The 24,270-nt window shown below is 40.7% G+C and overlaps 3 protein-coding genes across 3 annotated transcripts in view; 1 reads left to right on the top strand and 2 right to left on the bottom strand.

The window, feature by feature from the left end:
* Positions 1–9,899, top strand: part of LOC311038259 (ceramide transfer protein-like) — a 36,499-nt gene extending 26,600 nt beyond the window's left edge. The window contains exons 13-20 of the mRNA XM_084047658.1: positions 553–600; positions 1,992–2,087; positions 2,264–2,396; positions 2,860–2,930; positions 4,112–4,240; positions 4,374–4,503; positions 5,330–5,466; positions 5,864–9,899. Coding sequence (XP_083903784.1) covers positions 553–600; positions 1,992–2,087; positions 2,264–2,396; positions 2,860–2,930; positions 4,112–4,240; positions 4,374–4,503; positions 5,330–5,457 — 735 coding nt within the window. The 3' untranslated portion in view covers positions 5,458–5,466; positions 5,864–9,899. The remainder of the gene's footprint in view (positions 1–552; positions 601–1,991; positions 2,088–2,263; positions 2,397–2,859; positions 2,931–4,111; positions 4,241–4,373; positions 4,504–5,329; positions 5,467–5,863) is intronic.
* LOC311038260 (GTPase IMAP family member 8-like) overlaps positions 1–24,270 on the bottom strand; it is a 487,341-nt gene that overhangs the window by 358,493 nt on the left and 104,578 nt on the right. The window lies entirely within an intron of this gene.
* Positions 13,618–16,664, bottom strand: LOC311037598 (uncharacterized protein). Its single transcript, XM_084046825.1, has 2 exons — positions 16,080–16,664; positions 13,618–13,880 (listed from the first exon to the last, which is right to left on the bottom strand). Exons 1-2 carry the CDS (start codon positions 16,630–16,632, stop codon positions 13,711–13,713), a joined length of 723 nt encoding a protein of 240 aa, XP_083902951.1. The 5' UTR covers positions 16,633–16,664; the 3' UTR covers positions 13,618–13,710.

Genomic DNA, 24,270 nt, shown 5'->3' with positions numbered 1-24,270 from the left:
AATTGTAGTGGAGTAAAAGTACAATATTTTCCTCTGAGATGTAGTGGAGTAGATGTAGAAGTATTGAAAATTGGAAATACTCCAGTAAAGTAAAAAATACCAAAAAATTGTACTTAAGTACAGTACTTGAGTAAATGTAAAACGTTACTTTCCACCACTGCTTCACGTACGCCTACACATCTGAGAGTTGAACGGGAAGAGTAGGACCGAGGCCACAGAAATGTGTGTGGAGGAATGAATTGGCATAACGACTAAATTGTGGGGAAAAGGGGGTAAAAAATGATTGTCTTCTCTAAAAAATAAAAAAAATAAAAACGTTGATTTGGGAATGGCTTATCACATCATTCTATGTAGTGCTTCTCCCCCTCACTTCCTTTCACATAGTCTTCTCATCCCATAATACTGTTTCCATGGTTTCCTTTCCTCCAGTCATCTATCTCTGCCTCATCTCCATACTGTGGTGTGTGGTGTGTGTGTGTGTGTGTGTGTGTGTGTGTGTGTGTGTGTGTGTGTGTGTGTGCGTGTGCGTGTGCGTTGTCATCCTCTCCGTAGACACTCCCCGCTCCTCCTCCTAAAGATGTCCACAGATTCAGTTCAGAGGTAACCGAACTTCCTCAAAGGAACCCAACTCCTAGCCTGGTTCCAGACGAATCTGCCATAGGCTCTATTCACAGCAGACATATTTTCACTTCCTTAACAGGTGTTACCAATGATACTAATGAAGGCTCTGTTCCATTTAGTGTAGCACAGTGGTTCTCAGATTTTTCAATTTCCACGACCGACCCCCATAACTGAGAGTGTACAAATGGAACCAAATGGACCCTTACGGGTCCATTTGGTTACATTTATACACTCTCAGGGTTACACACCCGTAAGGGGCCATTTGGAACCCTCTTAAGGACCCACATTTTAGTCCCACTGGTGTAGCAGTGGGACGACATGCATAATATCAGCACCCTGACTCTGTTTGACCAGAATGGAACAGAGCCTTCATTAGTATCATTGGTAACACCTGTGAATGTCTTCACAATATGGCTGCTGTGCATAGAGCCTATTGCAAAAAAAAATGCCCTTGGCAGATTAGGTCTGGCCCCTCTCAAAAGAGATTGTATTTCTCTCCCAGTGATATTAATCTGGCCATGCCAGGCTACCCAGCTCCTTCCTCAAGCCTCTTTATACTTTGTCGTATGACGGCGTCTCATGCCGAAAATTCACAATCTACAAGCTCACATCGCGGAACGATGCGTTGCGAGCTTGTAGATTGTGTATATTCGTCAAATGTTCACCAATAGGCTCTATGCACAGCAGCCATATTGTGAAGAAATTCACAGGTGTTACCAATGATACTAATGAAGGCTCTGTTCCATTCTGTTCAAACAGAGTCGGGGTGCTCATGGTTCCATGAGGGTTTCCAAATGGCCTCTAACGGGTGTGTAACTCTGAGAGTGTACAAATGGAACCGTAAGGGTCCATTTGGTTCCATTTGTACACTCTCAGAGTTATTGTGGTCGTGGAAATTAAAAAGTCTGAGAACCACTGTACACTCTACACTAAATGGAACGGAGCCTTCATTAGTATCATTGGTAACACCTGTGAATTTCTTCACAATATGGCTGCTGTGCATAGAGCCTATTACGACATGCCCAGAAGAGTCTCTGTGCATAACTGTAGTTGTAAGTTTGCGGAAGGTGGCATACCTGTTTCCTGCTCCGGTTCATTAGCTTCATTTGATTGGCTCGTTTGATTTGATTGCTGCCGAGCCAATCAAATTAAGCTATGGGAAAATTCACCCGAAACAGGAAACGGGTGTGCCACCGCCTGGAAACCTGCGACTAGATTCACACACGGAGACTATAGACTGAATCATCATGATGTCGCCACATCCAAAAATGTGTTTCCGGGTAGATAACGCCGGCAGTGTCGCATTGGAGCAGTGCTATCCATTCTGCTTGTTGCTGACATTCACTCCGCCTGCTCTTCCTCTGTGATAGGTGGAGGAGATGGTGCAGAGTCACATGACCTACTCCCTGCAGGATGTGGGCGGAGACGCCAACTGGCAGCTGGTGGTGGAAGAGGGAGAGATGAAGGTAAAGGAACACTTCACTCATTTTAAGACCTGAGGCCGATTCTACAAATGCCTTCTAAATAAATCACACTTTCAATATTTTTCAAAAATAGTAGATTTATAAGTTCGCAGCGCGGCATGAAGTGACGTGCTGTGAGCCTGCACAGCATATTATAATTATTATAATTATATTTCCAGGTGTACAGGAGAGAGCTGGTGGAGAACGACATAGTCTTGGACCCGTTGAAGGCAACACACAGTGTGAAGGGAGTTACCGGCCATGAGGTCTGCAACTACTTCTGGAACACTGAGTTCCGTAATGACTGGGAGAGTAAGTCCTTTAAGAATACACCCATTACCGTAATGACTGGGAGAGTAAGTCCTTTAAGAATACACCCATTACCGTAATGACTGGGAGAGTAAGTCCTTTAAGAATACACCCATTACCGTAATGACTGGGAGAGTAAATCCTTTAAGAATACACCCATTACCGTAATGACTACGAGAGTAAGTCCTTTAAAAATACACCCACTACCGTAATGACTGATAGAGTAAGTCCTTTAAAAATACACCCATTACCGTAATGACTGATAGAGTAAGTCCTTTAAAAATACACCCATTACCGTAATGACTGGAAAGAGTATAGGGTTTACAGACGAGGAGCGACGCAATGCTTTGTAGCATTGTAGCGTTGAATGAGGATAAACGTTTGTCTCTTAGACATAGATGTAGCTCACTTTAAATATTGATTAATGTGCTGTTTTCTTCTCCTCTTTTGTTTTCTCCTCTTTTAGCCACTATTGAAAACTTCAATGTGGTGGAAACGTTGTCAGAAGATGCTGTGATCGTCTATCAAACACACAAGGTAAAACTCTAAAATGAATACAATGAACATGCTATCATCTGTTCATTATAATGTTATCATTGTGGCCAGTATGGGTGGGCCAAGTGATTTTTTTCTTCAGAGCATGTTTATTTGTGTACCAGCTTGGATAAATGGGAGCTAACATCAACATTTTTATCGCTATCACAATGAGAACTTGTTTTTCAAAATTGTAAGGAAAAAAATACTGTGACATTCTTTTGGACTTTAAAAAAATAAAATAAAGCAGCACTTAGTAACTTTCCTCTTGCACCCCGGATTTGAACCTGGTTTCCTGCTTAAGTGCTGACATTTTTTTTACCATTGCGCTAATAGAGCCGGCCTGCTTGCTCAGGGGATTACATTGAATCTTGATCCACAGGTTGAGAATCAATCTCATAGATAATATTATCTTCAGTTCGTTATAGTATCGTCATGGATCATATTGTCATGCGTTAGCGGAGTGAGTAGAGAGGCCGTCTGGTAAATCAGAAGGTCACCGGTTCACCTCCCGGCCCCGGTCTATACGCGTCGGAAGTGTCCCTGAGCAAGACACTTAACCCCTAAGTGACCGCTTCCCCTGTGCCCCCCTGTGGTGTTTAATATCATTTTTGAGTGGTGCCAGCCACTCCTACACTTGACCGTGTGTGTGCATCCGTCCGTCCGTCCGTACGTCCGTCCATCCGTTTGAGCATGGCCTCAACAGCTGCAGCTGTTTGCAACACAAGGATGCAACCAGTTATACTAATTCAAAGGCACCACTCTCTTCACACTGGGTGTGATTTTTTTTTTTTTAATAATCACCCATAGACAGTAGCATGACTTTTGCTTTGCTTTTGCTTTGCTTTTCACTAATTTTTGGTGAAGATGCTGTAATTGGTGCTGTCACGATGATGACATTTTAAGTGGTGATTAATTGTACACAAATGATTGCGATTAACAATTTATTTGTAGTTTTGGCGTTGGACATTGGAACATAAATGAAAATTGCCTGAAAACATTGCCTGAAATATAGAAAGAAATTACTGAGATTTTTAATAATTTTATACTTACAAACAAATATTTAAAAAATATCAGAAATAGCAGATCTACAAGCTCACAACGTGTCGCGTTGCGAGTGTGTTGTTGCATTGCAGAGAGTGCTTATTGTAAATACTAAGTGTGTGTGTGTTGTTGCGTTGCAGAGGGTGTGGCCTGCGTCTCAGAGGGACGTCCTCTACCTGTCCGTCATGAGGAAGATCCTGGCAGATAACGAGAGCGACCCAGACACCTGGCTGGTCTGCAACTTCTCCGTGGACCATGACAAAGCCCAGGTGACTCATTTATATCCCTTTTATTGTCACTTATACTGTGACACTCACACAACTCATTCACTGTCGCTCATCGTGTTGGGTTCATGCATAATGCTTATATTAATTACAGTATAAATGTTGTTGTTTTGTTCAGCCTTCCAGCAGGTGTGTTCGTGCCAAAATCAACATAGGCCTGATTTGTCAGACGCTGGTCAGTCCACCGGAGGGAGACAAAGCTCTGAGCAGAGACAACATCCTGTGTAAAATCACCTATGTGGCCAATGGTACGTCTGCTTCTATGCTCTGTAAATGGATGGTCCATTCATGAATCCGTCAGCCACTGTTATCCAAACGTTGATGTCTTTGAACTGCTATGTCGAAAGCTATGCCTTATTTAAAAGTAGCCCACAGTACTTAACACATTGACTGCCAGAATTATTTCAGATTTTTTGCAGTTTTCTGCCAGAGATTTTTAATTGAAAAAACAAAAAAGTACTCAGGAGCCGAGATACAGCATTTTTAAGTTAACAAGGAAGTGGATAGGAGTCTAGATCTTCTAAAAATCATATCTCCTTGGTCTTTGGGTCAAATAAAAAAATAAAAAAATCTAAAAACTGTGTGTGTTAAGCCATTAAGACCGGGAACGCTGTGTCATTTTAGATTTATTTTTGGCTATTCAAAAATAGCAGATATACAAGCTCTTTGAAAAATCATGATTTTTTTTTTGCAAACATTTGTAACTCAAATCTTTGCTTCTGAGGGTCCCTGGAACAACATATTTTGATATGGGGGGGGGGGTCCGCGGCCAAATACATATAATTAGGTGGTCCTTTTTCTCAAAACGTTTGAGAACCACTGATATATAGCAACATATTTATTTTCAGAAAACTGTTAGGATTTAGAAGACATTTTGTAAAATCCCCAGAATCAAAGATTTGAGTTAAAAATGTTCGCTTTAAAAATTGTGTGTGTGTGTGTGTGTGTGTGTGTGTGTGTGTGTGTGTGTGTGTGTGTGTGTGTGTGTGTGTGTGTGTGTGTGTGTGTGTGTGTGTGTGTGTGTGTGTGTGTGTGTGTGTGTGTGTGTGTGTGTGTGCGTGCGTGCATGTGCAGTGAATCCAGGGGGTTGGGCACCAGCATCGGTACTCAGAGCGGTGGCAAAGAGAGAATATCCAAAGTTCCTGAAACGTTTCACCTCCTACGTCCAGGACAAGACCGCTGGCAAACCCATCCTGTTCTGAGACGCACAGGTGTGTAATATCTGAGGGGATTTTTTTTTTATGTTAAAGGGGTATTTCATACTTAAAACACTTTAGGGGGCATTTTAACGTCTACTCAGGCTTTTGCGAGCACCTCGGACAGTTTTTAAGTTGCTTGATTCAATATTTACATATTAGATATGCATTTGATCAGACACGCCCCCTTTCTAAATACAGTAAATCCATTGTAACTTCAAACTCAATGTTAACCATGTCCGAGTCATTGAAAACACACGTCCTTGCTTCTGGTGACTGATATTGTCCTTCTAATGAATGTTGCACTCAAAAGTTTGAGTGTTTTAAATTGAAATGCCCCTTTAAATGGCCACTGATGAATACTTCCTATGTATTCCTTTATTATACTTAATTGTTCCTAACCTCTTTCCAGTAAACATGAGCCACGCTGAGCCCGTGGAACAGACCTCCAGCTCCCTCTAGTGAAGATTCAACGTCACGACAACCAACTATTTGACAATGAATGACTGTTAGCTGTTAATGACTATTAATAGCTAATGAATTAATAGTCGTTAATACCGTTAATGACTGTTAGCTACCATGCGGTAGCAGAGTGTGTCTTTAGCTTGCACATTAGCGCCCAGTGTGGCCAGAGGTGCCATAATGTGTCCTGGTTTCAATAATAATAAAGTGGAAAGTGATGCTGCCCCCTGTAGGTTGCATTCAAAGCAACAACAGTATTATAATGGGTACATTGTACATAAAACATACTGTACATAGTACTACATGCAATAATTAATCATGATAAGGATTCCATTGTCATTCATTTTGTTTTATTGAATTAATTTAACATTTCAATTTGGTTCTATAGCTTTATGTATGAAAAGAAAATGTCATGAGAATTATAGTATGTATGACATTTGGCTGAATAGGGAATTTGACCAATAAAGGCATTTTGTATCATAATATGAAAAATATAATTAATGTTGGCAATTATGATGCAATAATGATTGAAAATGCAATGTTAACAGCCCTTGAAGTTGCAATCTACATTTTCTTATACATAGATCTAGGCTCTATGCACAGCAGCCATATTGGGAATGAATTGGGCCCCTGCCTTACTTCCTTTACAGGTGTTACCAATAATACTAATTAAGGCTCTGTTCCATTTAGTGTGGCATAGTGGTTGTCTTATTTTCAAGGACCCCCATAACTCTGAGAGTGTACAAATTTGTACACTCAGAGTTACACACCCACCATAAGGGGCCATTTGGGAACCAAAATGGAGTGTTTCTAGTGAGCCAACATGCACGTTATCAGAATGGAACAGAGCCTTCATTAGTATCATTGGTAACACCTGTGAAGGAGGTAAGAAGAGGCCCAATTTCTTTCCAATATGGCTGCTGTGCATAGAGCCTATTACTAGTTCCAAATAAACGAATGCATAGGTGGCCTAATGCATTTGCAACAAAAACTTTACATTAGCATCATACTGTATGTATGTGGTGGTATACTTTTATTCATGATTTCAGCCAACAGGGGGTATTTATCAATTCCTGCACTAGGTCCTTATGCTACATTTCGTGTCTGTCTTTAAAGCTACAGAAAATGTCTTATTTGGAAGAGAAAGAAAATATAGTTTTCTGACAGATATATATTAATAATATGAATATTTGTATGTGCTGTACGTTTATTATAAGACATCTTCTTGGCTGATAGGCTAAACAGACAACACTTTAACAAGTTTGTCAAAAACATCTTCAATTTGGCTTTTTGAAGCTGCATTTTTTTTTCTCTCATGGAGTTTGTCAATAAGCTTGATTTATACTTAGTTGTGTGCCGGCGTTGCTCACAAAATAAATTCTGATCTACAAGCCCACAACGCGTCACAGCGTTGTGGGCTTGTAGATCTGCTATTTTAAAAATCATTTCACAATCAGGCATTAGTTAGTATTGATTTAGCTTTCTATAATAATACGTGATTCAGTAGCTTTCTTACAGGCTGCTAATTTTTTGCTACAAAATGACTGAGTCACTTTTTCAGCTCAAATGTTTGTTTATATTGTAAAAAAAAAAAATACAAAACATTAAGTCCCCGAGGGCGTTTAGAGGTCATTCACTAAACGAACCCTATGACACAAGACTTGACCTTTTGTTTGACCTCGCCTCTCTGGTGATGAAGTTGCACGTTGTCGATGACATCACATGTCGGTGATGACATCACACGTCGACGCTGATGGAGGGACGAGGCGAACCGATTTTGTGTTTCGTGTTTGTATCTCTGCTAGAGTCGTCGCACCGTAGTGAATTAGGTTGAATTGCTGCTGATACGATGCAGCATGAATAATGACATTTATTGACATGTATTTATAAGGTCAAGATCCGTTTCACAAAAGCACCACTAGGGGGCCTGTGTCCACAGAAAGCATTTTATGAGAGGAGGAGCGATTTGACGTCCGCAACGTTCAAACCGATCAACCTTTGCTGTGATCGGACGTCTTGTCATCTGCGTTATTAGCACACTTAAACAACATAAACATGGGACTTCTCATGGTTGTGATAAAGATTGAATGGCGGTGAATGAGCGGGTTGTCAGACACAGCCAGGAGGATTGACATTGATAAGCGACGCTCCTCCTCCAAAAGTTGAACTATTTTCCACTTGAAGCGTGCAGAGCTCTCTGTCAAAAAACACTGGACAATGACAGCGCTGAAATTAATCTTTACCAACACATGGCAGAAAGTCTTTGCCGTATCGTTGCTGTCTGGCAGAAACCTCATCTCCGTATATTAACTTTTCGTAAATTGACGCCTGACTTGATCATAGTACAGCGTCACGCAAAAGCATCAAAAGTAGCAGATCTACAAGCTCGAAACGACTCCTTTTGAGCTTGTAGATCTGCTGCTTTTGCCGTTTTTGAATTTGACTCCTGAAAAGTAACAGTTTTAGACATGTGAGGTTTCCATCCGACAGAGACGCTATTAGAAAACGCATGGCAGAAAGCAGCCGGCAGCTCAAAGAAGCGCTTTCTGTGGACAATGTTCCGTTACAAATGCAAATAAATGGACCTCGTATGCCTTAAGCCCGCTATCTGCTTCGGCCGCTAAATGTTGCGCGACGTGTCAACCTTTTTTTTTATAAAGCCGTGGCGCCTGTAAGAGCCGCCTAGAAATGGGTCTGAGGTTCAGTCTGTGTGTCTGTATCTGTTGAAGATCTCGCTAAACCGCTGGAGTGTTTGAAATATTTACCTTTTTTTTTTATTTGACTTTTATAATGGAAGCAAATGGCAGTGGGATCGGTCTGACATCAATGACCAAATATGGAGTTATAGGTCACGGATGAATGATGTCACAGGCTGATCACATGACGTCCCAGATCGCCACGGAAACCACGTCGCTATCAAATCTTTTTTTTTTGTTCATTGACGCCTCGCATGACGCTTTGTCGCCGAAGCACGAAGCCTCATTTATACTTTGTGGTACGACCGTGTCACTCGCCGAAAACAAATTGATAGTTGAGTTACTTTTGGTGAGTGACACCGTTGTGAGCCAAAGTATAAACTCGTCTTCGTTCGGGCTTTTGAGACTAAAACAGGAAGAGAGAATTCTATTTTGGATTCCTTGGGAGAATAATGTAAAAATGTTTAGGGAAGTGCCTAATGGCCTGGCTGCTAGCACATGTTCTTATTTGTTTGAGTTACTTTTACATGTTTTCTCTCACTGTACCTTTACAACTTGTTTGTCGGCGCTTAATCCAATTCAAGCGAACGGTTCTATTGGCCGAGACTGTTGCCGGGTGCCTCTCGAATGATTTAGTGGCGCCGTATTCACCGTTTGTCTTTCAGGCTCTTGTATATCTTCGCTGTCGGGTGGAAACTTTGAATGTCCAAAACCTTACATTTTCAGGAAAAAAAGAAGAAAAAAAAGAACCTGTGTTCCAATGAATCTAATATTATTTAGTCACAAGCTGCTATTAATGCTTTTCACTGATTCGATATTTATAATACGTATAGACAAACTTAACCGCTTTAACTTTCAGAGCTAAAATAGCAGATCTATAATCTTGCAGATTTGCTGTTTCTGCTACGTTTTCTTGACCCTAAAAGTTGAGATATGGAAATACAAGGTTTCTGCCCAACAGTGACAATATGATGTCAACATTAATATTAATGCATATCATTATAATGATATAATACTATAATGTCATTATAATACCATTATAATGTCATTATAGGTAAGCATTTTCGAAGACAAAATGGCTGCTTTAAGCCAGATGATAAGTGGCAAGAGGCCAGGCCATTTCACCTAAATCAAACATGTTTACTAGAAAGGTTTTTTGTTGTTTGTTTTAGCATATTTCATTGGAACTGAATGTAAATCGATGTCATTAGACATTTTGTAAATAAGATGCTGAATGACAGTTCTTTTACCCTGTTCAGAAAGAAAATAAATAAAATCAATTAATTTTAATTGGTCTGTTTTAGACTCTTGTTTTCCCCACACCAGTTACATTAAAAAAACAACTTTTTTCAACCAATTATTCACCCCATGAAGCCAACATTTTTTCTCTATTTCTCTACAATAATTGAAGCCCGGCCCCAGTCAGCCTGTATGTATGCGGACTACAAACTCATAGAACAGCAGTTGTCCAAATCGCTCATGGCTCTGGCATGACAACCAGAGTGTATGTCTGTCTACAAGCGTCAAGGCGTTCTATCCAGGGGTGCAATGCTCAGTGGACGCGGTTGCACGGCGTGCAACCACTTATTTGGCCAGGGGGGACGCGCAGGCACATGCACGGATGTGCACGCGCGTGCACGCGAGGTGCACGAGCGTGCATGCAAGAATGCGTCCCACTCGATCCGTGCGCCGAGCGAGTACCTGGCTACTTAGCATATCAATAGCGCAGGTCGTCAGCTGTGTTCAACTACGTCCTCACATACACTGTATAAGATTGGAGGTGTCATCTTTCTCACCCTCGTCTCAAACTCTGTCTGCCCCCGTATCTCCATCCCGCCCTCCTCTCCTCTGTCTCACCCTGACTCACTCAACCCCCCTCCCGACACACACACACACACACACACACACACACACACACACACACACACACACACACACACACACTGCCTCCTTTCTCAGTGCGCTTGTTTTTTTTCTCCTCAAAATAAAGTAGTTCAAGTAAACAAGTTGTCTGATTATTTTAAGTTTGCTTTTGTGTTTGTGTGTACAACAATGTCTTTAATTGAATTAACTTAAACTAGAAAGTAAATACAAACTAAATTAACTATGTAACATTTAAAACATTGTTTGTTTGTTCTTTGGAACATGTATGCGCATGCGCGGGAGGGCGCGCACGTGCACGTGCACGTGTCGTGCGCGTGCTTGTGACGTCATTAAAATAGAGTGCAACCACTTCCCAAATGAGCATAGCATCACTGGTTCTATCGCAACACCTTGTAGATGTTTTCTACTTTTGTGCAACACTACCTCATGACCAAACTAGGGTATTCATTTACAAAGAAACGTAATAAGTTGAGATATGGAGATACAAGGTTTCTGCCCTACAGAGACAATATTCTATGTTATACGTTCATTTGTTGACCTAGATGTTACTGCTGTTCTGGTTTAGTCAATGTTTAGTCAAACAAACATACAACAATAATGTATCCAATTTATCCATGTGTACCACTACCTTTTCAAAACCTCATTTTAAGTCATTTCCATATCATTATATAAAGAAATAAACTGATATTGTTGTTTAGATATTTAACTAGTATTTAACTATGTTCTGTTACCCTGACTTTAATCAATGCATTTCTGTCAGTCATCTATTTAGACAGTAAACACATGATGTAATAGAGCTGGTAGATAGTAGAGATCAAACTAATCATTTCCAGTACTGTATTTTTACATGAACCAGTGATTTATAATCTGATAAGATGAGACAAAACACTGTACATTAATATACAGGTTCCCACACACCAAATGGAAATGTAATCAATGCTGATTTATCATCAATACATCGAAACAATTTTATTTGCGGGCTTTCTTTCTTTCTTTCCTTTATGTATTCAGGGGAGCCCACTGAGAGCAAGCTCTCTTTTTCAGGGACGCCCTGATAACAGCATATAACACATATAAAATACATACATAATGAAAAACAACAACAAACATTTGAATCGTATTACAATCATCACAGATGCAAACAAACAGTGTTTACATGAAACCGGTGCAGTTACTATGAAATGTGTCCTCGAGAAGTACCCTAAATGTCTCTATTGAGACCAATCGCTCCAGTTTCAGAGAGTCCTGAAGTTTTTTCCATTTGTGTGGAGCATAATACTTGAAAGCAGTCTTTCCTTGTTCGCTTTTCTTACGTGGACTGGTGTATCTAATGGGTTTTTGTGAACGTGTTGTGTCCAGAAACCTTTGGTTCTAAGAGCGAAGATAGGTATAGAGGAAGCTTGCCACACAAGGCCTTATAAATAAAAAGAATACAGTGTTGTTCTCTGCGTACTGCGACAGTGATGGGTGTGATAGTCATCACCATAAAACATAGGGCACTGTGGTAGACTGCTTCAAGAGGCTTAAGTGTAGAGATTGAAGCATGCATGTATAGCACATCACCATAGTCAAACACAGACATTATGACAGATTGAACAACAGTTTTTCTGCTGGAAAGAGAAAAACAGGATCTGTTTCTGTAGAGGAAACCAATCTGCCCTCTTAGTTTTTTGGTTAGGTTCTCCACATGAATCTTAAATGGGAGCTTGGAATCTAGCCAAATGCCCAGGTATTTATAAGATGAGACCAGGCAAACCTAATGTAACCATAGTAATACACATTGATATATAGAAATACATTGTAATAAACGGCATGATGTTAACAACAATGAAACCAACCTGATGGTTTCATTCAAGGTGAAAAATCAATGTGCTTTTGAAAGGACTATCACTGTGTTATATGACACAAACAGCAGTTTAAATTAATCACATGAAATAAACAATCCACATGTGTACAGACTAAAGTAAATAATAAAGAGCCAGGAAGGACAATTTACAAATATTACTGAGATCATTAATGATGAATAAATGACGTGAATAAACATATAAAATAAATCAATGTTCTGACAATGATCATGTATGATATCATCAATGTCAGGTGGAAACCTTGTATATCTAAAACTGTCACACATAAACTTCTACAAGCTCACATCGATTCACATTGCAACTCGTTGTGAGCTTGTTGATCTACTATTTTGGCTACTTTTATGTGATATAGTATGATGAAATAGGGCATTAATTTACAAAACAGTATATATAAAAAGTTTAAAAATGGAGACACAAGATTTCTGTCTGACAACAATATAAATAAGGTAAAGAAACCAGAATTTAAATATGTTTGAGCTTCTCTCATGGCGTCACATCCTGAAGAGGGCGCTATTGATCCAGGATCAGTCAAGTCCGTCTACAGATTAACCCTTTCAATTCCATAAAAACATTAAGATGAAACGTTATCATAAATCATATAAATGTACGGCTACACCATGATCCTGTTATGAGGATATTCTAGGGTTGCCTGTGTTCATGAATGCTACATTTGTACTTTCACAGAGCACTCATAATTTATGTTGGAACAAATGGTTGCATTGCACAGTAGCTGCTGTTCAAACTGAGGCAGGCAACATGAGTTTGTTTTATCAATGATTTACAGACTAAACTTAAACTGGATCACCTAATCTCTTTATGTGATTTTAAGAGGCAGATAGTGTCCTGCTCATGTATTTAACTTGTCATATACATTTTAGGAGATGTTTTATTTTCTTTGGTTATGTACTTGTTGCACATTTCTGTTATTGTTTTGTCCCTTGTTTTGCTGTTTTACTGCTTTGGCCTCGTCTTAGCCAGGTGTCACTTGTAAATGAGGTCTAGAACCTCAATGTGACTCCTGGATAGAGGTTTACTGATTTAAACATCAATATAAGTATATCATGCACAGAATACATACATTGCTGCTATGCTCACGCACCCTAGTCATATTTTTTTTTATCTCAGGTACTATTATTGTAAATATGTAGATAACTTGTTTGGCCTTTTTATTCTCTTGTTTGATCTCCTTCCCTTTTTTACATTTATGTACATTTTTATTACATTTTAATGTATATACTATTTTTGTAGTTGTTGATTGTTGGCAGTTATATTGTACATGGCATCATGATTGCATAATGATTCTTGATTTGATAGTTGGTGTAATTATTTGTATTATTCATCTGATTTCAAATCTATGAATCATCTTCATCTCTCACACTCATCACATCAAGCTGGCTGTGAACTTCACTTCCATATCCTGAAGAGGGCGCTATTGGTCCAGAATGTCCCTTCAGCAGCCAATCATAGACATTGTCAGGTGACCAGAAGTATGAACTTGCTTCAGATGGTGTTCCACCACTCACTGCAACACAAGACAACACACAACAATATGGGTAGTAATAATAATAATAATAATAATAATAATAATAATAATAATAATAAATATAGCTGCAAGCAGCGATAAACGGGGCCATGGCATGATAGGCAAAAGGCAATATGGAACAATAGCACAATAAGACGTAGAAACAGAATAGATTGAACTTGAGACAAAGCAGCCTATGCAACTAACACATGAGCATTCTCAATAGCTGAGGTATGGTGGCTAAGGACCTTACTCATTGACACCTGAACCCATGGCCGTAGACAGGAATCGAACTTTCAACCTTCGGACTCACAGGCTGTCACAGTAGTGATTGAGCTAAGACTTCATCCAGCCTGATGGTGTCTGTTGAAGATTATAGACTCTTGCCATGAACCGAGCCCCTGTTTCACTAACAGTTGTTTCACTACAGTTGTTCTCTCTAAGATCAGTTGTTCACAAACCATTTACCAATAGAGAAATGTGATGTCTCCTCGGTACCAAAACTAGTGAAAGTAGCCGATCTACAAGCTCACAAAGCGTTGCTATCCAAAAAGTTGTGAGATTGCAGCTCGGCTATTTTCACAATGAAGTACGTCATACATTGAAAATAACTACTCTCAAATAAGCATTTCATGTTATATTTAACAATGGACCCTTCGCTAAACCCCACCCCAAAAGCGATTGTCCAATGCCAGCTTAGCAACCGTTGTTAGCCTGGCATAGGTCTGGCAAGCTTTCGTCACCTGCCATAGCTGTCAATGTGATTTCGCCCGCACTGGCCGCACACACAATCATTTGCAATATAATGGCAAGAATAGGAATACCACGATAACGCAATGGTGACTATGAACCACGTACCCAAACCCGTTGGAGGCTGCTTTTTCCAAGCTGAAATCTGCACTTATACTGCAAGGCTTCATGGCTGTGTTGTTGAACACATACACAGGAAAGTAACGTCAGGAAAGTTACACGACTCACTCGCCCAGGTGGTGTCAATAATAGGCTACTAATCACCATAATCGTAACAAAATTCAGAATCACAGCGCTGCCTGTTTTGGTTTCCGCACGTTAAAGTATATTAATTCATTTGTTCGTCTATATTATTAACTGCTACTGCAGTCTTACCCTGCGGTACTGTACATGAAAACTCCTGTTACAGTCATGGATCAACTTTAACCTGGTGTTTGCACTTTCTCCATTTACCGTCCGTACATCTATATAAACGTTCGGATTTCAAATATAAAGTGCTTACCCCATGGCCACGGATGTTCAAATTATGCACGGGACTCTCAAAAGTACCCGTATATTCTGTATTGTTCAATAAAAAGCATTTTAATCCGATCAGTGGCAATTTTCTCATAATGTATCAGAGTGCAATACACCTACAAACCGATCGCGCTCAGTTGAAAGCGCATGGAGAAAATGGCCACCAATCAGATTAAAATGCTTTTTTTTTGCGGTTGTCAGGCAGATGCTGTAGAGAGAAGCCATTAGACCGACAGACCTGAACTGGTGAAAAAGGAGCTCAGACAGATGATACAGTTTCACACAAATAGCTGAAAAATCCTGGGTTTCAGTGTTTTTCAAACTGCTCAAAATTGGGAGGCATGATTTTTGCCTGTTTAAAGTTTGCATGTTAAAAAAAATTGCTATATTTGGCCAATTGCAGTAAGATTGGTTTCAGTGATATTTGGAATGACCCTCTACATTACTGCAACGTTTCAAACAAATGTGAGTCTGCATGTATGTCTTAGGGGCAGATGAATAATTGTCAAAAACCTCAAAAGTATCTTTGAGCAATCTGCACGACACTTTTTACACATGAACTTTGGACCTGTGCTGACAAAACGTTGGCGGCGGATTTTCCATAAGTGGAAAAATAAAGCTTTCATGAGCCAATGAATGTTTTTCATATAATTCAAAATGGTGGGAGATCTGTGTGTGTGTGTGTGTGTGTGTGTGTGTGTGTGTGTGTGTGTGTGTGTGTGTGTGTGTGTGTGTGTGTGTGTGTGTGATTAAGGAAGTTTAATGTATATGCAATATTACTGAAAGGAATCTTTATTAGAATATCGTCACAGTTTTTCAGGGGTCTTTTTATAAGTTTATCTGATGACGTAATGTTACATTTAGAAAAGTCACTGTAAAAAAGATGATCACATTGAAATGTGTTATCAGATGAATTATATGTTATATACTCACTACTTGGAGGAGTAATGTCATAGCTCATCCTTCTTCTCCTGACATCTGGCAGGGTTGGTTCTTCTGGCTCCTTCACCACAAACTTCAGCACCTTCTCGATCATCTCCTCCTCTCTTCTCCTCCCTTCCTCCTCTCTCCTCCTCCATTCCTCCTCGCTCTTCTTGAATTCTTCTTCTCGTCGGTTCCATTCTTCAGCAGTAAATGCTGGCTTTCTTGTCAGTCTTTCAAACAGTGTCTTCTGTCTTGTCTCATGTCCCTCCCTGAAGTGTCCTGTGTCTCTGACAGAACTGTCTTCTCTTGAGTCTGAAGGTACAAAGTGTCCTCTGTTCCTCGTCACCATGTCTTCTACTTTCTCCATCAGCTCTTTTACTTCTGAAATTTCCCGATTGAGGCAGTCTAGAACATGATACCTGTAGCCACATTTCTCCAGGATCCACCTCAGAGGTTCTCCTTCAGACTCTATGTACTCCTCAACACGTCTCTCTCCCAGCCACCATCCCACTGTGAACAGAACCAGAGTGTGTCTCCAGACTCTGTCCCCCAGCAGCTCCATGTGTTCCTCCACTGATCTCCTTTTAGCTTCACAGAAACTGAACAAGACAGGAACATTCAACAGGATAGCGTGGGGTCCAGGAGAACACAGAGTCACACCGTGTAGAAGGACATCTTTGATCTTCTGTGATGGAGATGTAGTCGACCAGTCTGGACAGTTCACCACACTCATATTTATGTCAGCAACTTGTCTCTGTTTTCTGTCACATTCAGTCTGTTCAGTCTGTAAAATTAGGTTAGTTATAATAATCAATACATGTGACTCAGGAAGTTTTAAGCTACACCACCATTTAAACGACAATTCTGTCCTAAATAAAGAGCCCCCCCCCCAACTTTGTCTAATAGCACCATAGTAACAGCAATTAAATAAACTGTATTGAACTACGTAGAATTATTAAACCTAACTATATCTGAAGATGGTTAATAATTACAGCCAGTGTAGAGCTAAAATATGGAAGCAAGACCACGGACAGGGACATGCAGATCATGTTAGAGGGATTGAAAAGGGCACTTTTGGATGGAATTTAGTTTGACATTTCTAAGCTGAAAATAGCAGATCTACAAGCTCACAACGCTGCGCAGTGCGACGTGAATTTTCAGTTTGCAACACAGCACTCAACTAAGTATTATCAAGCCTTTACTGGAGATGCGGCTCACGGTATCGACATCTGCATATACAGAGTACAATTCTTTGAACAAAAAGTGCTTGCATTCAAATTCATGGGAGTTTGGAAAAGTCAATTATCTTGAATGCTTCCTTCGAGTACAGCATGGAGACAGAGGGTGTTTATTATTTCACCATGGTATACAGATGTGCCACTTCAAAACTTCACACGTTACTGTTCTTTCCCTGATAGTGCCCTGAAAAGGCATGTTTTCCTCCCTGTTCTGCCCTTAAAAAGGCACTGTTTTGCCCCTGAAAAGAAGTTGTCACTACACACCCCCGTTTTTCCCTTCAACAGACATCCATATACATGAGAACAAAAGAATGTGTGTTGAAGGAGGTGTCAGACTCATTATGAGGTGAAAGGTGATTTGAAGAGGTCCTTGACCAGTTGCTCAAATTAATTAGCATCATAAAAGCAGTGATCATCACAATAATTCAGCATTTTAAATGCCCTTCTTTGTCCCTCTTATTGCCCTGGGAATCCCCTGAAAATTTACTGTCTTGGCAGGACATGTGAAGTTTTGAAATGGCACATCTGTATATTTTTATCTTGTCGTATATTAGCCTGTATGGCTTATAGTTATGAAACAGTATTCAAGTAAACACATATATAATGATACTAAAGAAATGTAATCTTGCTAAAGTCAGAATAATAATGTGTTGTTGACTCAGAGCCAGCCTGGCTGGCAGCTGCTACTCAGGGACTCTGCATAGCTGTGAAGTACATTTACATGCCTTTGTCTTATCATCCTGATCACACTTTGAGCAGGATAGAGGAAGCAGACAGTACCATTTGCCAATGTTCAAAGAGACAATGTTTGATCTTCGACTGATCAAAGGGGTGATCTCGTCACCTACAGGGTGACCCCACCCGTTTGTTTGTCATGTGAACATACAGTGCATAAAAAGGTGAATGTAATGTAACTCAGGACTAGGACAGTCTCACACGACGTGAGGCTGTGTGGAGGGACAGCGGCTCTGCCCCTGGCTGCTTCTGCTATGCTGTTGTACTTGATGCTGAATAAAGGCTGAATATGGGAACCTGGTCAAGACGTCCCTCCTCTACTTTTATAACATCTACCAGCCTGCTAACCGCAGCTTAATGCCTCAATTACACGTCAATCTATTTATTACTTATAACATGGAGTTCATATAATACTCACCTTCCAACCTGTAAACACTTCATCTTCCTGCAGTATGACATTTCCAGCCATGCGCCTCATAGACTCGTCTCCTCCAACCAACATCATCCTCACATCTGGTAGACTCTGATGTTCTCCTGACACACAAACTCTACATTAGTTCACTATTTCACTAAAAGCTACAGTATATTAATTATTATTAACAATTCTTGCTGAATTGACCACAGAACAGCAGAGGTGGGACAAACTCCCTATGTCCATGTCGAGTCTCAAGTCTTTGTTCTCACGTCCCGAGTCAAGTCCAAGTCAACACAGCCAAGTCCCAAGTCAAGTCCAAGTCCTCAGCTTTTTTTTTCGAGTCCCACACAAGTCCTAACCCTTTGTTTCGAGTCCCACACAAGTCCTAACCTTTTGTTTCGAGTCCCACACAAGTCCTAACCTTTTGTTTCGAGTCCCACACACGTCCTAACCTTTTGTTTCGAGTCCCACACAAGTCCTAACCTTTTGTTTCGAGACCCACACAAGTCCTAACCTTTTGTTTCGAGTCCCACACAAGTCCTAACCTTTTGGTTCGAGTCCCACACAAGTGCTAACCTTTTGTTTCGAGTCCCAAACAAGTCATAATGTTAATTAATGATATGTAAAGATTTACATAAACATGAGCATTTTTCACAATTTGCATTTATTTGAAAACAAGGGTTCTTCCAGGCAAACAGAACACAGATACTGTCCTTTTAATTTCCTCCTTGAGGACAGGGTTTCAAAGGGACCTTTTTTATGAATATAATGTAATTTTGTGCAATCTGTATGGTAGAGTATGTTAATACAACATAACTTATAATCAAGGTGGTTGTATTTTGTCTCCCTGTTCTTCTATTGAGACAATTAGATGTCAAGGCCATGTCTCACCTAGACACAGGATTTGACACAAATTCAATGTATCCCCTGATCAAGCAGGCAGGCTCTATTATAACAACGGTAAAATGTTAGCACTTGCACTGGAAACCGCAAAGTTCAGTAATCTACAAAGTAACTGGTACCTAAAGTTTTCAAATAATTGTAGTGGAGTAAAAGTATGCTAATATTTGCCTCTGATATGTAGTGGAGTAGAAGTAAAAGTACTGAAAATTGCAAATAACTTCAGTAAAGTAAAAAATACCTCAAAATTGTATTGCATACTGCTTTTCTTGTCTTGTCTTCCACCTTGTAATCTTTAAAACCGAAAGCTATAACTGCTGGAGTTGACATATTATTCCACCTGGCTTCAGTTCCAGCAGCGACAGCAAGAGTGAAGCCGGTGTGTTGTTTGTTTGGTAACGTGCAACATGTGGGTCAGTGTTGCCAAGTATCGTGAGAGAAACGAGTGAACCGACCTCCAAAAACAAGCCAAAAACAAGCCAAATGTTGTCCAAAAGTTGCGGTGAATAAGCAGACTAGGCAACACTACATTAGGTGTCACTGACGCCCGGGATTTCTGACTAATAACATTATAGTTGATGCGACACTTTTCAAACATTTTTGGCTTGCTTAAGTGACTTGAAAGTGACTTGAAAAGACTTGAATTTTCAAGTCAAGAGGGCTCAAGTCAAGTCACGTCTCAAATCTTTGGCGGTCAAGTCACGTCTCAAATCTTTGGCGGTCAAGTCAAGTCTCAAGTCTTTGGCATTCAAGTCCCAAGCAAGTCCAAGTCTATTTTTGATTTGATCAAGCAAGTCTAAAGTCTCGAGTCCAAGTCCCCACCTCTGCAGAACAGTAACGTATTGCTCACATGGTATTATATGGTATGTTCTCCTGTGATTAATGATGTAATGTGTTGAAAATTAAGTAATTAATGCCTGGAATATGTAAATAGTTTTGTCATTAAATCAGTTATAACATCAAACTTAAATTTGACAGCAGCCTGCAGCCTTCATGTTGCTGCTGTCGGGCAGAAACCTTGTATCTCCATATTTCAGCTTTTTCATCTATTTTTCCATAAATGAATGCCCTACTTCATCATACAAGAGTGTCGCACACAAGTACAAAAAAATAGCCGATCTACTCAGAACGTGTCTTATCGTGACACGTTGTGAGCTTGTAAAGGTAGGTGTCGCCCATTATTGACGGACACGGGTACTCACTATCAAAACTACTACACAACACCTACACAACTACACAGTGGTGGTGTCAGGTTAGACATTATGGGTGGGTCGATATAGCCTGGTAAACCCTCCCTCCGGAAATCTCATTTGTAATTTATTTCAGAGTGAGTCTGGCATGACCGCCCATTTGGCAATTTGGCTGTGGGCTGGAGTTGGGCGGGAGTAATACCGTTGACTGACAACCCCTTCAGCCAATCCGCAGTGTTCCCATTCAGCCAGTGCATTTCTACCACCTCCAGACTAATGTGACACAACGGGACTTTTGAGACGGCCATGCCCAAAATAGGTTGCCTTATTCGGATACATGCGTGTCACTGCCCGCCCCTGCCGGCTCTCTGAATTTTCATTTTTAAATAGGCTCTGTCATGATTAATTGACCACATATATGAAGTTAAACAACTAAATTCTATCCAAACGATATCTTAAAAGTAAATTCCGTGCCTCAAAATAGAAGTTTGAGAGCGTTTTGAAGTTTAAAAGAGAGTAGAAAACACTGCGGTCAAAAAAGATGGCTGCCGTTCGTTTTTGGTTGGCTGCACTCGCTTCCATTCGGGCTCACTCGAACTCGCCACCTGATTGGCCAGCTTTCGCTGTCAATCACAGAACGATGAGCGACGACGCTGATAGGCTCGTCCATTTCGAGAACGGGCTAGAAACGCCCAGACAAGCCTTCAGGCCAAACTCCTTCCTGAAATCGGGGAGGGGGTTTACCAGGCTAGGGCCGATATAAACACACAGATATTTCATCTCCATTTACAGTATGTTCTATACCAGGTGTTATTGCAGATAATGATTAATGATTATGATTGATAAATAATGATTAATGTCCGACCATGTGACTTCTGCTACATAATTTGGGGACCCCCCTGGGGGCCCTGACCCTTCAAAGTTTGGGAACCACTGCTCTAATTTACAAGTGATGTTATTTTATCAGTTTAGTCATTTACCAGCCTGACTGACTGACTGACTGCTGACTGTGAGGTTCAATTCATAAAGGTCTCACAGGTAGTTTGTGGTATTACCTGTGTAGGCCCTATAAAGAGAAGAATGCATTCGCCATCTGTTTTGAATAAGGGTGTCATGTTTTGCAATTAATTAAACTTACATAGACTATTTCTGTTATTAAGGCTTTGTGATTTCTATCAGAGAAAGTGTTGTTATTTTATGAGTTTAATAATGTACCAGCCAGCCTGACTAACTCACTGATTGATTGATTGATTGATTGATTGATTTTATAAACCTCACCTTCAAACAGAGCTTTCAGAACAGTTCTCTGTCTGTGTGTCTTGGTCATTAATGTCAGGACATGTTCCTCTATGTTCCTCTTCCTCTCTGACAACTTCTCTGCAACATCTCCATCAACTTCATAGTGTCCACCTCTGTTTCCTGACACCATCTGTTCTATCTTCTCTAGCAGCTGTGTGAGCTGAGTGTCATCTCTCTTCTCATTGTTGAAGACATGATACCTGTTCCCACATTTGTCAACAAGCCAGCGGAGGTCTTCTCCACCAGCCTCAATGTGCTGCTCAATCCTTCTGCCTCCCAGACGGTCTCCATGGGTGAACAGTACTATAGTGTGACTCCACACTCTCTGTGACAGAAGTGACATGTGTTCCTCTACTGCTACTCTCTGTTCTTTGGTGAATGCTTCATGAAGAGGAACCGTCAGAAGAGCAGCATGTGGTCCAGAAGGACAGAGACACACACTGTTCTGGATCTCCAGTTTGACCATCTCTGAGGTGTCATGTAGTGGTCTGTTGTAGAACCAGCCTGGTGAATCCACCACTGTCAGATGTCTCCCTGCAACTTCACCATGTCTTACACACTGCACTGACCTTAGAACTCCAGCTTTAAAAACACTTCCTCCCATAATGGTGTTTCCTGTTGAACTCTTTCCAGACCAAAACCCTCCCAACAACACAATCCTGAGGTAAGCCATTCCTGTCCGGAAAAAAAACATTGTTTAGTCATAATAAGTCACAACATCAACAACAACAAAAACAACAACAACAACAACAACAACAATAATTAAAATAATAACTAAATAATTAAAGCTGCAAGCAGCGATAACCGGGCCCTCGCACCTCTGTCCATGTTAGGGGCAAATATCGACCAATCAGAACAGGGAGCAGAGCTAAGTAACTCTAATGAAGGACAAGGATTTTCAACTGAGTCCAATGAGACGAATCATGACTGCACGACAGACTGTTCAAAAGTTACGGCAAAATAGAAAAAATATGAAATATTGACCAATCAGAATAGGGGTGGGGCTAAGTAGCTCCAATGAAGGACAAGGACTCTCAACCGAACGTCACTTGTAAGTCGCACTGGGAAGTCGCACTTGTAAGGAACACCCCCCCCCCCCCCCCCATACAAGACTTGTTTAAAAAATATTCAGAAATGTCACTTTTTTTGTCAACATTCTTGAACATAGCAGATCTACAAGCTCACAATGATTTGCATGCTACATAAACTAATTTAGCTGCAGAGACCCCCAAGGAACCTCACTTTGAGAACCACCTCTACTATACTGAGTATACTGAGGTGTGCTCGGAAATGCGCACCGGGAGCGCACTTGCCTATTAGTTGTATGGGCCAGTGCGATAAGTGCTTAATTTCCGAACGCACCCTAACTAATACTATATAGCCTATATGAGTATATTTCTGTATATTACTAGTAGTAATAATTTCTGCCTCCTCCATCCTCCAGCATGGCCGTGTTACAGTGAAACTGGTGACTTATTGAAATATGTGTGACTGTGTCCAACTTGTGGACACATACTTTTATATATATATATATATATATATATATATATATATATATATATATATATATATATATATATATATATATATATATATATATATATTATATTATGACAGCACGGAAAGACGGCACGCGATAGTGTTAGGGTTAGCACCCCGAAGCACTGCACAAACAAGCTACGAGTACTAATCAAAGAGAATACCCCCAGGCAGACCGAGGAGGGGGGGAGGATAATCTGCCGGAAAGGACGGATCACACGGCGAATGACCCGGACAACGGACAAAGAACTACGAGATCGGACGCGGCAAGACAGGAGGGTGAAGCCCGGAGAAGATGTAACAACTGCGGCAAAATGTTCAAGAATGAGCATGGCGTAAAGATTCACCAAGGTAAGACTAAGTGCAAAGAGCAGCTACAGCAACGCAAAGCACCTGTTATGACCCAGAGAGCTATCTCTGAGTTTACTTGCAGTGCTTGTCAGTCGACGGAGGAGGACCAGGGCCAGGAGGCAAACCACAGTGCCCCAGACCTCCCTGCTGAACCAGTTCAGAGCACAAGAAGGGGTGAATCCGAGAGGGTGGAGGGCTTCGAGAGGAAACCTCGGCTGAATTTACCACCAGCAACAGACCGCAGATGGCGTCAATTGGATGAAGATTTGAGCATCACTCTGGACAACATCCTGAAAGGAGATGCAACAAAAAAAGATGAAGGCCATGGTGCAATATGTGTATCAGGCATGCCAGGATACCTTTGGCGTGAAGGAAGGCCCAACGGTCAAGCCACCTTCAGGTCCTAGTAGAAGGCAGCGCCAGATCACAGAACTGCGGAAACAACTAAGAACCCTCAAGAAAAGATGGCGGAAAGCAGACAATGAGGAGAAAGCAGCCCTGAACGAGCTAAGCGCCGAGCTGCGGAAAACCCT

Source organism: Gymnoscopelus microlampas, assembly GCF_963454915.1.
Source record: "Gymnoscopelus microlampas genome assembly, chromosome: 21".
NCBI lineage: Eukaryota > Metazoa > Chordata > Actinopteri > Myctophiformes > Myctophidae > Gymnoscopelus > Gymnoscopelus microlampas.
Note: the sequence above shows the minus strand (reverse complement) of the source record. Positions and strands in the feature narration are given on the sequence as shown.